The sequence below is a fragment of the Citrus clementina genome, unplaced genomic scaffold, assembly GCF_000493195.1.
Source record: "Citrus clementina cultivar Clemenules unplaced genomic scaffold, Citrus_clementina_v1.0 scaffold_3, whole genome shotgun sequence".
NCBI classification, from domain to species: domain Eukaryota; kingdom Viridiplantae; phylum Streptophyta; class Magnoliopsida; order Sapindales; family Rutaceae; genus Citrus; species Citrus x clementina.
The window spans coordinates 23,191,092-23,206,000 of record NW_006262339.1 but is presented as its reverse complement, the minus strand read 5'-3'; the positions used below and the strand labels follow the sequence as shown (position 1 = coordinate 23,206,000).

Sequence of the window (14,909 nt, the reverse complement as noted above, 5' to 3'; positions counted from 1 at the left end):
TTACAATAGACTGTCTCTCAAATACAAATGGTCGTCTCCACCGTATTCGTGAACAGTACCGTATGTGAACAGTATCGTACCACTTGTTGTGCGCAGAATGCGGAATCAAGCGCACCAAATAATCATAGAAAAATAAAGGACACAAAATTTATGTGGTTCGGCAATATGCCTACGTCCACGGGAGCAAGAGAAAAATAATTGTATTATTAACGATTATTTGAATACAAATTTGAGTAAATAAATCTCACTTTCTCAGAACCCAAATACACTCAGTACTCTCACACACACTCTCCAATTGCTCACACTATCATAACTCTCAAAAGCTTAGAAATTTATAAATTTAACAATTTTGGGATGATCTCAAATGAATGAAATACTTAGCTATTTATAGGAGAAATGAATTACTATGCAAAGAATAAAATAATTAAAAATATTATTAGTTTTCAAATCCCCTTTGTCAATTCTTTATTTTCGGCTACAAAATCAATTTTGATTTTGCTTCTCTACAATTGTTGGCTGCAACCAACAATTTGTTGATTTCAACAACATGATTCATCCAAATTTTCAAGGTCGGTGTCAACTTTGGCCAATTTGTCACCAAATTTTGTCAACTTTTCAACAATGACCTTTAATATCACAACTTTTTCTATCAAAATGAATGCTTTCTTCAAGTCATCAGCTCTTGAACTGGAAAACACCTTATTTTTTTTGTCCCTCAAGTTTTAAAAAAATATTCCATGCATGTAAATAATATTAGTGCTCCTTTAATTCCCTATTATTGGAAATATAAAACCTCAATTTGTCGTTAAACTGTGTAAACAAAACATGATGAGTTGAAGAAACAAGAAAAGTGTAAAACTCAGAGCTCAAAAATCAATATTCCGAGCCGCACCATCTCCCTCCCCACAAGAATTGTGAACAATCTTCATTCTCTCTACTGAGTTGCGTATCCCACTGCAAGACCAATCGAATGATGCCACGCATGCATTCCCTGCTTTTGCCTTCCACTCACGGTCTAGAAATTTAGTAAGTAAAGGTGACAAATCCTCATTTGCATATCTATGCAATATTGGCCGACATAGATTATTTAAAAAATAAAAATGAAAAGCATATATTATGCCAAATATTCTAAAATGTTAACTTAATATTCTATTTTTTAGAAAACAAAGTATGAATGTCCGCATCAGAGAACTGACAAGTTAATAGAGATGTAAGCAGCAAGATCCTTGGAGATGGCATAGATTTGGCCAGTTGCATGCCTGAGTGTAATGTTATTATATTATATTATACCATATGTTGTAATAACTTTCTCGGACTTTAACAAAATTCAGGACCTTGGACCACATCAGTACTCATTAGATATACTATATGTATTTATTAGCGGTATATTAAACTCCCCTTAAAAATTCTATCTTTTTCTGTAAGTTATTTATTTAAATATATGTATAGCCTAATGGAAATCCAATCTCTTCCCGCCCGTGCAAGTGGGGTTCGAAAACCCAGGCTGCACTTGTATCAACTCAAGAGGCTTCACCACCAGTAAATTCTTATGTTTCCTAGATGAATATTATTTTAGTCCTTATGAGAAACATTATTACTAATCTATCAGCAGTAGGAATATTTTGTTCTAGATCCCTAATCCCCTTTTGACAAGTCAGTGAAATATTTCTGTTTCTTACGAGGAACAGTATGCAAGATTTTGTCACAGATATTGACTTATCTATGATGGAATCAGGTGGGTACGGATACCCTTTTATGGAAGCTGAGGCCAGTCAATTAACAACTGGTGATGTGGAGAAATTGTTGAGTGTGTACAAGGATGTGGTAAGAAAATATACAAATCTCTGCGGGGCTGTTAGACATGTCTCGGTGCCCATGACAGTCGCTCCTATTCTGCATTTTGAAGGAAACAATAGCTCATTCAAACAGCCTGCTACTAAAACAAGTGCAAGTACCGATAGTAAAAGAGAGGAATGAAGAGGTAAAAATTTGTTCTTGTTCAAATTTCTCTGTTTACACTCGCTTATTTTTGCTGTTTCTTCTCATAAAATCACAAAAATGAGCAAAATTTGATCACTTGAAAACTTAAAAATTTCAGTAGACAATGTTTGTCATAGTCAATCTAGTTACAGGCTTACAGCTGTTTCATGACTTTAAAACATGCTGGACAGAGAAACGTTGTAGCTTGTAGCTTTCTCGCCTTATGAGTTTACAGTTTTCATTTTTGACTAACTTTATAGGGTTTAATCTGAATTTTTCGTTTGCACTTGCAGGTTTTGATCAAGATCGACATGGGAATTCACAATTAAATGGCGAAACTGTAAATGTTAACTTAATATTCTATATTTTAAGAAAATAAAGTATGAATGTCCGCATCAGAGAACTGACAAGTTAATAGAGATGTAAGCAGCAAGATCCTGGGAGATGGCATAGATTTGGCCAGTTGCATGCCTGAAATATTTGTTTCCTTCTTCCCCAAATTTCCAATACTCTGGTTCATGATATTTCACCCCTCTGCCTCCCCAAAAATAAATAAATAAATAAATGAAAATCATAAACTTAAATAAATCATTTCACAGACAACAAAATGTCTACGGATAGAAGCAGAAAAGTATGATCTCACTTTTGAGAAAGGACCGGTCCTGACTTCATGCATCCAATGTAAATCCTAGGTTTGGATTTGTGATTTGCAAGTGTATTCACTAGCATGCCTGTAAACAAAGTAAATAAAAAATAAAATCATTTTTTTTAAGTGTATATTAAACTCGTTCGGGATTTTATAAGTTGAAACAACCAGGATGTACCCATTTATATATTTGAAATCATAAAGTACTGACCTAGATTGACATGGACATCATCGTCAACCTTGACATAGAAGTCAGCATCCCAAATTGAAATAGCAGTTGAGAAGTACAGTCTGGTCTTCGTAGAGAGTTGATGGTATCCCTCCACATGGTTGAGCCTGAGAAAGTCTTGATGCTCAGCATCTTCTGCATCAATTGCTTTATCAAGTACTCCTCCTGGTGTTGCACTGTGCCCTATTACAAACCTTATCACTATCCCTTTCTCTTTCTCCATTCTTCTTAATTCTTCTCCTGCAATAACCAAAAGTTATAACTCATTCTATGTATGGTCATTATATTGATCAAACTCTAAGGTAGTGTTTGGTTTGAAGAAAATTAAGGAAAAGAGAGGAGAGGAAAGTGGAAGAAAGGAGCGGAGAGTATATTGAAATTCTTTCCTAATGTTTGATTTGTTATAAAATTATATAAAGAAAGGAAATGTCTTAGCTTGAATTTGGACAATTTCACCCTTTAGTGTTAAACTTTTGATATTTATCATAAATATAATTTAAAAATTAAACAATCAATTTATTTAATATACTATATAAATAACTAATAAAAATTATTTTAAGTAATATAATTATATTTATAATTAAACTCTATTCAAAAAGTTTTTTAACCTAATTTTATTTTAAAATTAGTTTTATTTTAAATAAATTATGACATAATAAAAATAATTTCTTAATTAATGTATTATAATATTAAAAATTTATTTGAACAACTAAAAAAAAGAGTTGCCATAGCCGGAGTCGCCGCGTCTTGCCGCCGGCCACCACTATAGCATGTCATTTCAACTTGAGAATTAAATAAAAATTATCAGAATTTGACGATCTATAGATTGAAACAACTTATTTGGTCTAAATATTTGATGTTTGTCCGGATCTAAGATAGTTAGAAAGTTTTCAAATTCTGCTAACTGGGTTTGAGGAAGATAGATTCATTTTTTTTCGCTTGTGTGACATTAAAACTGTGTTTATTGTCGACCGGTGACTCCAACGGTACAGACAATGACGTCTCATGCGCAGTTTTTAGCGACAGCAGTTCGGCGACTACTAAATTTGTATTTCTATTTTTTAAAATTAATTAAATAAATGAAATGATTTTATTAAATTATTTAAATCATTGCTTTAACTTTTACTAATACAAAAATAATTATTTAAATTATTAAATTGATAAAATAAAATTTTAAATAATAATAATTTGATAATATTAAACAAGTTAATAAAATTTTGAAGGGTTATTTTGGATATTTTAGCTTCTAATAGAGGAAGAATTCAAATTCATTACTTTTTGGTGTGGAGTCTACATTATACATTGTGATGTATATTAAATTCTAATAGAAATTAAATTCTTATAAATTATGGTAAATCAAACAAAGAAAATAAGAAAACAATTTAAATTACTTTCCTTTTTCCTTTTCTCTCCTTCCAACCAAATACCACTACAACTTATTACTAAACTAACAAGAGCCTTTTTTAATATAGACACCCACATATTTTAAAATGTATATTTAATTTGCATACATACATACCATTTTTTAGCCCAACTCGTTAGTACATATACTACTACATAAGTCAAAACCACTTAGTAGCGCGCACGTTTACATTTTTTTTTTTATAACAATAACAAGTTAAGCGTCAGATAATTAAAAAGATTTTAATTAAATTGATAGGAAGGAAGCAAATAATAAGTATTTAAGCTCAAATTGTAATACACCCGAAGAACTTTTATAAGTTACTCCCGCCGAAGTCTCTCTGCTGCTGGGCAGAAACGAAACGACAATGGAAGAAGAAATGAATGATTACGAAGAAGGAGTAGAGCTAGAAAACGACGAAGTCGCAAACGATAATGAAATCGAAGTTGAAGACGAAGAAGAAGAGGAAGCAGGAGCAGGAGGCAGAGTCGATGGTGACGGTGAAGAAGAAGAAGAGTACGTGTTTCGATTCAAAAGCGGCGTGAATCCTTTAGAATGGACGGAAAACGAGACATCAGGGCTCGAAGCTTACCAGCAATTCGAACGCCTCGAGTACGAAGCCCTCGCCGATCGCAAACGGAAGGCAATCGCCGCCACTAACACGTAACTGTGCCTCTCCTCTAAATAATTTACTTATTAATAATTTTGTTTTCTTTTTTAAAAATATTGAATAATTGTTTTGTCAACTCTTAAATTAATGATAGTGAAGAAGATGTAGCGGGAACGAGCGTGGATGCAATTATGGAATTGATCAATTACGGCGGTTATCGTAGAAAAACAAGAAAGGTTTTATTTTATTTTTATTGTACATAAATTTTGAACAAATTGGTTAATTAATAAATATGTTTGTTGTAATTTATATGTTGATACTGCAATTTTCTCAGCTGAATAAGAAAAGAGGTAGACGAAAGGGGTCGAAGAACAAACTTAGTCCCGGAGTTACGAAATTGCTTGGTGAAGCTAGTCTTCAGTATGCTTATGGTAATTTTGAACAGGTAATTTCTTCATTTATGTATTATTTTTTTGTTCATTTATAAATGGAATTAATAAAGTGCTTGATTTTCTTAGATGTACTTTTGGATTTGTAGGCTATATCTTTGCTGAAAGAAGTTGTTCGGTTATCACCTAATTTGCCTGAAACGTACAACACGCTTGGACTTGCACACAGTGCACTTGGAAATCATAAATCAGCATTTGCTTTCTATGTAATTGCTGCGCATCTTTCTCCCAAAGATTCAGCTTTGTGGAAGCAGCTTTTAACTTTTGCGGTGTAAGTTTTTTGTCATACATGGCATAATTGTTTCTTTGCATGCATACATTGAAAAAACTTTCACTACAGTCATGGAATTCTTCACGTTAATTGAAATGCAGACAAAAGGGGGACACAGCTCAAGCCATGTATTACCTTCGTCAAGCAATTAGAGCAGAGCCTAAAGATATTAGTCTAAGAATTCATCTCGCATCATTCTATGTTGAGATTGGAGATTATGAGAAAGCTGCGGAGTCCTATGAACAGATACAAAAATCATTTCCAGACAATGTTGATGCTACCAAAACAGGGGCACAGGTTTTGCTCTCATCTTTGCCTTCTTTGATGTAACAGTTATTTTTTTCATTTTCTTTGTGATTCTAGTAGTGACTTAAATTTGTTTGTGATGCTGTACTGTAATAGAAATTCTAGTCTAACAGGTTTTCTTGCAAGGAAACATGGTTATTTTCTAAGGATATTGTGCTTAGAAAGTTGTTTTCAAATTGGCCTAAGCTGGCCAGTTTAATATGTTATTGCTTCTCCATGGTATTAGCAAAATGATAGCGCATACCATGAATACTACATTGAGCTATGTGAGCTTGGTTTGAGTTTTTCTTGTCAAAAGCTTGTTCAACTCATTTTCAAGATTTGTCCTCAAATCTAGTGTTTGTGTATAATTAACTCAGCTGGCTTAGGCCTAGGTAGGGATGGCAATGGGCACCGCCCGCAGCGGGTTTGCCATTACCAAACCCAAACCCGCACAAAATTTAAATTACCAAACCCACCCGCAACGGGTTTTAACAATTACCAAACCCGCAATGGTATCCGGCGGATTTTTTGCGGGTTTTCGTATTTAAAATCACAAATGTTTAATATATAAATTTATAATAATAACCTCAAATTCCATATAACATACTCAATTTTATATTTAAATAATGTAAATGAAAAATTAAAATTTCCACATCAATTCAACACAAATTCTCAAATTTAAGTATAAATTACACAAATCCATTTAAAAAACACAAACTAGTATCTAAAAATAATAATTACATTTCATATTATCATTTAAAACAAGCTCCAAGAGAAGATATTCATTTCATTCACCACCATAAGCACCCATCCAACACAATGCCTATAATAATAATTAAGATTAATATTTTCAAATACTAATTCGAAGGAAAATGCCTTTAGTTTTCTTTAGATTATGACTTTAGAATAGGATATAGGCCACATACACACATACACAACTTTGAGCCTTTGGCTATTTGGTAATTTAATTAATGACATTATTTTCTTTATACATATTTAGATTAAAATTAAATTAAAAATATTTGAAAAAAATATTGCGGGTTTGGTGGATATCCATGCGGGTATCCACCGGATATAAGGTTAATACCAAACCCACCCGCATCCATGTGCGGGTTTTAATTTATAATACTAAACCCGCCCGCAACGGGTAAAATTACCCGCAACGGGCGGGTTTTGGCGGGTGGGTTTGGGCGGGTTTGCGGGTTTGCGGGTACAATTGCCATCCCTAGGCCTAGGTCAGGCCTGTTAGGCGACCAAAGTACTCTTGAAGTTACTAGTTATACAGTTATTGTTAAACATGTAGTATTTAGTTCAGGTCGTTCATCGGAGTTTACTGGGTATTAGCTGCCTTTTCTTCTTTTTGTCAAGAGGAACTTAATTGGTCATTTATCCTATTGCAGTTATTCTTAAAATGTGGTCAGACTGCACGCTCCATCGGCATATTGGAGGAATATCTTAAGGTTCATCCATCTGATGCTGATTTGAGTGTGATTGATCTGCTGGTTGCCATACTCATGGAAAATAATGCATATGAGAAAACTCTGCAACATATTGAGCATGCGCAAATTGTCCGTTTCTCAGGAAAAGAACTGCCTTTGAAATTGAAAGTTAAAGCAGGAATCTGCTACCTTCGTCTTGGAAATATGGAGAAGGCTGAGGTTTGTCATGCCTATATACTGAATTGCTAATTGTTCAATATGGAGAAGGCTGTAACTGGCGTGAATTTAGTTTCAAGAATAGTGTTAAAGAATATTTAAATTCCTATACTATGATTATTATCAATCTATGGATTGCGCATGGCTTGCTGCTGAGCTTATAGGAATATGATGGCTTCCTGAAGGAGAAACCCTGGATTTTGTAATTGATTTGGCTGGAAATTCTAATTCTTTTTCGTATACCTTGCTGTTTCTATGTAAAATATATTTGCAACCTAGCTTGTTGGTCTGATTCAGTAGGTGTCGGATGAGTCCATCTCACATTCTATTCGATATGTTGTAACAATATAACTGGAAAATGCCTGCTAATCCTTTTGAGTTTCTGGCTGTTTCCTGGACACTCTTTTGATGCCCAATATAATTAAGATCACACTTAATTTTGATTTGTCTTTGCTGCAAGATCAGATTTTGTTTGCTTACATTTTCTTCATTACGTAACAATTCTGCATAATGTATCAGTTTGACTATCTTTACTCCATAATGCATCTCTGGCTATTAAAATTGTTTTGCTAACGCCCTAGAGGCATTAGCTGCCTGCTCGTATGATCTCTAGTTTTAAATGATCTTAGATATATTGCCCTCATAAACAATTGTAAATTCCGTTGCAAATCATTGGTGGATGGTGTATAGTTATACTAAATTATTCAGTTTTTCCTTTAAGGTTATTACTTGCGAATGGGTAATTTGGTGCTGCTGTGTATTTATTTTCTATTTTATTTTTGGTAATATGTCTATAAATGCATGTCCTTTGAAAAGGGATGCTGGTGGTCTCCTCTGTGATCTCAATTTGTGAACTTTTTCCCCTTAAATAATTAGTGTTCTCTCAGTTATTATGTCGATTCTTTCTTGTCCTCAATTTACATTAACCATTCTTGTTATTAAATATTCTCTCTGATGATATCTAGATTCTCTTTGCTGATTTGCAATGGAAGAATGCAATTGATCATGCTGATCTGATTACCGAAGTTGCCAACACATTGATGAGTCTTGGGCATTCTAACTCTGCATTGAAGTACTATCATTTCTTGGAAACGAATGCTGGAACTGACAATGTAAGGCAAATTGTAATGTTTCTATTGATTTTTTCTACTTAACTGCAGAAATAAAATATCCTCTTTATCTAGTAATGTCTCTTCATGTTTATGTTAGTTGAAAGTGATGTTAGGTATTTATGGTAGACTATGTTATCCAATGATTAAACCCTGTGTTCCACACAATGAACACCACTTGTCAGCCTAGTTTGTTCCATTATAAGTGTATACATTCTGGATTTTGTTTTCTGTATTGTCAGGTTCCACATGTTATATCTTGCATACAAAGGCCTTGCAGTACAGTTTCATTTCTGTATCTTGGAAAACTCTCACTTTTTTTGGATAAAAAGTCCTCTTAGACTCAATATAGAAGTATGATGCTGTTCTGACTTTATTAACAGTGTTTGTTCTCAAAACAAGGTTTTGAATGGACGTGCTCAGAGCTATTCAGTTTTGATATGAAGGGTTGGACCTTTGTTACTCGTAAAGCTCCATTTAACTTTAGCAGTATGAAATGTGTCCCCATTGGATTATAACAATTCTGTAGAATGTTTCTCCTTCTCTCATTTTGGGTTTCTTCCCACCTTTTTTAAAACTAATGTATTTGCTTGCTGTACATAAAACATAACCACTGGTGTAAAATTAGTTGCTGACAAATGGTGCATTTTCTCTCATAACAGGGTTATTTATATCTAAAACTTGCTGAGTGTTACTTATCCTTGAAAGAAACAGCACATGCGATTATGTTCTTCTACAAAGGTGATGCGCACCCCTGAGATAGAGTTCTTACTAAATTAGTTGATGCACAATTTAAAACTGACACAATTAGTAGATATTATCATCTTTAGCATCATATTAATGTAGGCAGAACTATTGGAAATGAAGAATGTCAGGTCTCTATGAGCTGCCCAATGTAATATGTTCTTTGAATTCCAGAAAAAGGAGTTCTAATTGACATAAATATGAATGGCTCTCTTTGATTGGCAAATCAATCAAATTTTTAAAATTGTATGGTAGAAGAGTGATTTTTATTGATACATTAGAGTAGTGGCGGGGTTCATTCAATAATTGACAAACTCATGATGATTTCCTTTCATCTCATAACCTTGTTTTATTTAGTTCAAACACAATCATGTCTCCCGTTAGAGGTCTTAGAATTGGTTATGTACTTGATCTTTAATAAGTTGAGGTCCTAAATATCCAGTCTGCTACAAAATAATATATGGCAGGTATTGTTTTTTCCCCTTCTCCATGTATCTTATTATGTCTTCAACCATTACGGCGGTTTCCCTTGACTTTGTTATTTTTTACAGCAGCTTATGCCTGAGCATTAATCTCTGGTATTAGTTTTGAATTTGTTCTGGTTCTACTAAGATATTCTGCTTGTTCAGAATTTGATATGTTGGACTTCCATTTGATTGCTTTTTACACACGAGTCATTGATCGCTACGAAGTAGTATTCCTCTGATGTCACCTGTGCAGACAAAAATTTTTGGGTTCTCTTTGGGTATGAGCTTCTAATGAGTTTACGGGAAGGTTGTTGCTGGGAAATTTAGAGATAGGGAACTGTGTTCTTGCTTGTATTATGAAGTTTACCGGACTGCTAGTACCCTTGTTTGTGATTTTAATGATGTTCTCTTGTTTCTCATTCCACACACACCCAAAAGTAAATAAGAAAAGAAAATTTGATGATTGGTGCTTGTAGGAGGCTCCTTTTGATGTGTTTTTACATGAATTTTTTGTTTATCAAAGGAAAACATACTCACTGAGTTTCGTTTATTTTATACCTATGCATAGCGAATCAGGGCAGCTATCTTCACTTTCTCGTGAAAATGTTCTACAGAAATTATATTTTGATATGCAGCAACTTGCATAGAAAGTTTATTTGATAAATTTCTTGTATACTGAATTGTATCTTGTCTTGCTACTATCATGAACTGTATTTGAATTGACTTGTAGTTAAGATAATCCAGCAAACACTTGGATTTGGGTGCTCATTGATCTGTAGGTTAACTTAGTAAGTTATGTATGCATCTTCTAATTATCAGCCTGTATTTGCGGTCTTTAATTGGACATTTAATTCAGCTTTGGATAGGTTTGAGGATAACATTGATGCTAGATTAACTTTGGCATCTCTCCTGCTTGAAGAGGCTAAAGAAGAAGAAGCAATAACTTTGCTATCACCTCCAAAAGGTTCAGGCATCCTTGTATATTTCACTCCTTTATGCTGAATTATATTTGTGTATATTTAACTTTTTTCCTTTTTGTTCTTGTGTGGCCTCCAGATCTAGATTCTCTTGATATGAATTCTGATAAATCTAATCCTTGGTGGCTTAATGAAAAAATAATAATGAAGCTTTGCCACATTTATAGAGCTAAAGGGATGCCTGAGGACTTTGTTGATGCAATCTTTCCCTTGGTTTGTGAATCACTTTGTGTTGAAGCTCTTCGGCAAAAGGTAAGAAAGGCTCCTAAGGAACCATGTTAGTTTTAAGTCTTGTGTGTTTTTCTGAGCTCAATCTATGTGGTTTTTGCTGCACTTGATTTAGGTTAAAGTGAAAAGAAGGCTAACAAAAGGTATCCTGCAACAACGAACCAAAATATATAATAATCTGCCAATTGATAGCATACTGTGTGGAATTAGACCAGCGGCTCCGAAATCAGAATTGTGAGTTTTACTAATTTTTATTATGTTGACTCTTAAATGTAAAAGCTCTCAGCATTCAATTGTTTTGAAGGTTTTGACTTCAAAAGCATTATTTCAGTCACTAATATTGGGATCAACCTTGGGAAAATATGGTTGATGATTTTGTGTAAAGAAAATGGTTCTGTTCCCCTACCTTCTTCAGAATCATCTATGTTGTTTACATGAAGAGGGTAGCAAAGAATTACCCACCACACCCATAAGGGATGTGTAGTTCTGAATTTAGATCTTAGTTATTGGAATAGTCTACTTGAGACTACCACCTCTTTTGAGTCTTTCTAGTGCTTCTTCCTCTGAACCATCTGATTAATACAACCTCGTGTTAGACAAACTGCCCAAATGCTTAAGTAAAGGGTAATGGCCCAACAATAGTATTAAATATAGACTCTCTCATGTGAAATTTGGATTGAGACCTCACATGGAATGTGGAATGAGACAAGCTCGTAGATTGGCTGTGAGATGACTCCAGTAGTGAAGAAATTGAAATACTTCAAATAGCGCTTGCTCGTAGGGGAAATTGAGCATGAGACCTTGGCTCTGATACCATGTTTGATAAACCTTTGACCCAAAACTTAAGCTAATTGGTAAAGGTCAAACAACAGTATTAAAGACAAGTCTTAACACCTTTTTCTTGTATGTGTTTAAATGTTTTCCGACATTTGGTTGTCATGATGTAGTGAAAGATGAAAGTCATATAATGATAAGGTGACAGAAAAGGCAGAACTAATCATCTAACTGCTTTCATATGTTCATTTGTTTCTTAGTCTCGTTGGAAAACATTTATTTCATCTCTTTTTGTTTTTGTATCGTGCTGTGGACTGTCAACTAGTTGATGGTTACTTTTCTGAAAAGGTTGGTAGCTGCTAGAGCAAGAAAGAAGATTCAAAAGAAGGAAGCATTAAAGGAAGAAAAGAAAGCTTTGGCAAAGGCTGCAGGAGTTGAGTGGCATAGTGATGATACAGATGATGAATCTCAGGTAAATTGTGATCAATCGTAAGCATTCTGTTTTTCAAATATTTTCTAACATGACAAAATTTCAAATGTCTTCAGCAAGAAGCATTCAGAGAACCTCCCCTGCCTAATCTCTTGAAAAATGAAGAGAATCAATGTCTCATCATAGATGTCAGTACCATTTCCTTTCTCTCGACTATTTCTTTGTATCTTGGTAATGCGATGATAGTATTTCCCCTCATTATTTGAGTGTGTTGATGGTTTTTTTTTTTGGCTTCTTTCAACAATTTTTTTTAATGTTTTTCATATGCTTTTTTGTGCTTCTGAAATTTTAATTCTATGTTTAATAGCTGTGCAAGGCGTTGGCATCTTTGCAAAGATATGAGGAAGCATCAGAGATCATTAATCTTTCTATGAGATTGGCCTACAACATACTGCCTCTTGAAAAAAAGGAGGAGCTTCGGTCACTTGGCGCCAGTAATCCATGGATCTTCTTATTGATTCTTTTGCATTACTTTTACCTTCCCATCTTCCATCTTAAAAGACAGTTCTATTTTTGCTTCGTCATTATCTTCATTAAGTTGAGAAACTTTGAGGTCTTGTTTGTGTTTAATGTTTTTTCTGCGATTTGACAGAAATGGCATATGACAGCACTGATCCGAACCATGGATTTGACTGTGCAAAATACATTCTTCAGCTGCATCCATACAGTCTTTCTGCCTGGAATTGCTATTATAAAGTGCTCTCCAGGTATACGTATAGGAATACATTGTTCTGAGCTAGCTTGGTACTTTCCTGAGGGGTCTCATAATTTTAACACTATTTATTTACTTCATGACCAGTTTCATTCACTTGGATTTTTTGAGAGTATTTTTGTAGCAATTGCTTCAAATAGAGATTTCATGGAAAAACATAGCATCTAGACTAAGTTATTATAAATGGTCTTTGCTGAGGAGCATCGTCAAAAATTGAGCAGAATCATGTTGATTTTTTAAACTTCTGTTCTTACACTTAATATATGGGCTGCTTCTAATGCTGTAGGGTGGGAAAAATCAATTCCAAGCATTCCAAGCATTCTAAGTTTATTCGTTATCTGCGAGCCAAATACAAAGATTGTGTACCCCCCATTATCATTTCTGGGCACCAGTTTACTATGGCTAGCCATCATCAGGATGCTGCAAGATGTTATTTAGAAGCTTATAAATTGTTGCCTGAGAATCCATTAATTAACCTGTGTGTGGGTACGTTCCTTCTTCCTCTAGTTTCATTGAATGCATCTTTGTATAATTCACTGAATCAATTTGATAGCTTATCTGTAATATTCCCTGCAGGAAGCGCCTTAATTAACTTAGCCCTTGGATTTAGACTTCAAAACAAGCATCAATGCCTTGCACAAGGCTTCGCTTTTCTCTACAATAATTTGCGGCTTTGTGAACACAGCCAGGTATGCTTTTCTTCTCATAGTTTCCTTCTCTGTTTTTATTTTTATTATATTTATTGTATTTGATCATGCACTAACACATACTTCACTGCTTTTAATGATTCTCAAATAAGGAACTTTGTGCATTTGCTCTGTTCCCCCTTTGGCATCAGCAGCATAAATTTTCATCTGTTTTTAATCTAACATATTTTCTTATAAGTTGGGTTTAGATAGTTCTTGGCACATTAGAGGTATAACTGCAGAATTATGCCATCTTTTGTAATCGATTATCCTGTGTCTGCTCAGGGCTCATCTATATTTTTATTTTGTATAGTCTTTCTCTAATTTTGCTAAGCATAGGCGAGGATTGATTGCTGCACTTTATTTCAGCTGTTTTCAATCTTAACTGATTCTCCTCAATAAACTTTGTTCAGGAGGCTCTGTATAATATTGCTCGGGCATGTCATCATGTTGGACTTGTCTCTTTGGCAGCTTCATATTATGAAAAGGTTCTTGCAATTAAAGAGAAAGATTACCCGATCCCAAAACATAATGATAAAAGACCTGACCTCATGGAAAGTGGGGAATCTGGTTACTGTGATCTTCAAAGAGAGGCTGCTTACAATTTGCACCTGATCTACAAAAATAGTGGAGCGGTTGATCTAGCTAGGCAGCTCTTGAAAGATTATTGCACTTTCTGAAAGAGTTGACTATGTTAGCTTTTGACCATGTTTAGCTTGCGTATCTTGCCTTCCTGCTTGGATATATTCTTTTTGTTGATTATGCAATTTGCATTCGAAGTTAGCTTCTAAACCCAGTTTGCCAAACCACCATTTGAAACCCTCGACGAAGTATAGCTATCAGAAAAACCTCGTATGGAAGAACCCCAAGTGCACAAGCAGACAGCAAACCCAGTTAATAATTTCCTATGCTCCAGCACTCAGCCCAGTGTTAGCCTATTGTGATATGGATCAGTTTTATTTATTTTATGACTTTATCCCATTTTGCTGGTGTTTGCATTGATGGCCCCTATAGACCTAAAGTTTGAACATCAGCCGTCCATCTTTAATTGTTTTTTATATTTCATCCTTAGTAGTAACAATTGTATCAGGACTTGTCTTGTGGCCATCAATTTCTTTGTACAAATAATTTGTAAAGACAAAAATTCACGAATCGTGCAAAGAAGCTTGTCTGCATCGTCATTATGGTGGGA

General features: G+C 34.4%; 2 protein-coding genes across 2 annotated transcripts; one reads left to right on the top strand and one right to left on the bottom strand.

The window, feature by feature from the left end:
* Positions 1 to 866: 866 nt before the first annotated feature.
* On the bottom strand, positions 867 to 3,197 carry LOC18047410 (probable beta-1,3-galactosyltransferase 8). Its single transcript, XM_024188888.1, has 4 exons — positions 2,838 to 3,197; positions 2,624 to 2,711; positions 2,392 to 2,514; positions 867 to 1,077 (listed from the first exon to the last, which is right to left on the bottom strand). Exons 1-4 carry the CDS (start codon positions 3,076 to 3,078, stop codon positions 867 to 869), a joined length of 663 nt encoding a protein of 220 aa, XP_024044656.1. The 5' UTR covers positions 3,079 to 3,197.
* A 1,315-nt stretch (positions 3,198 to 4,512) lies between these two features.
* Positions 4,513 to 14,698, top strand: LOC18047967 (general transcription factor 3C polypeptide 3). The gene is made up of 18 exons (XM_006441733.2): positions 4,513 to 4,920; positions 5,022 to 5,103; positions 5,202 to 5,312; positions 5,406 to 5,587; positions 5,689 to 5,884; positions 7,276 to 7,533; positions 8,496 to 8,642; positions 9,302 to 9,380; positions 10,707 to 10,814; positions 10,907 to 11,079; positions 11,171 to 11,289; positions 12,178 to 12,301; positions 12,376 to 12,447; positions 12,627 to 12,753; positions 12,912 to 13,026; positions 13,318 to 13,517; positions 13,608 to 13,720; positions 14,131 to 14,698. Exons 1-18 carry the CDS (start codon positions 4,625 to 4,627, stop codon positions 14,395 to 14,397), a joined length of 2,769 nt encoding a protein of 922 aa, XP_006441796.2. The 5' UTR covers positions 4,513 to 4,624; the 3' UTR covers positions 14,398 to 14,698.
* Positions 14,699 to 14,909: the final 211 nt, after the last annotated feature.

Bases quoted from the DNA above. Each gene is read 5' to 3' on its own strand.
- LOC18047410 (XM_024188888.1), bottom strand. From the start codon at position 3,078: ATGGAGAAAGAGAAAGGGATAGTGATAAGGTTTGTAATAGGGCACAGT. The intron at 2,712-2,837 runs GTCAGTACTTTA...CTTTGTTTACAG, and splicing joins TGATGTCCATGTCAATCTAG to GCATGCTAGTGAATACACTT. The intron at 2,515-2,623 runs GTGAGATCATAC...TTGGGGAGGCAG, and splicing joins GGACCGGTCCTTTCTCAAAA to AGGGGTGAAATATCATGAAC.
- LOC18047967 (XM_006441733.2), top strand. From the start codon at position 4,625: ATGGAAGAAGAAATGAATGATTACGAAGAAGGAGTAGAGCTAGAAAAC. The intron at 4,921-5,021 runs GTAACTGTGCCT...AATTAATGATAG, and splicing joins GCAATCGCCGCCACTAACAC to TGAAGAAGATGTAGCGGGAA. The intron at 13,027-13,317 runs GTATACGTATAG...CTAATGCTGTAG, and splicing joins TATTATAAAGTGCTCTCCAG to GGTGGGAAAAATCAATTCCA.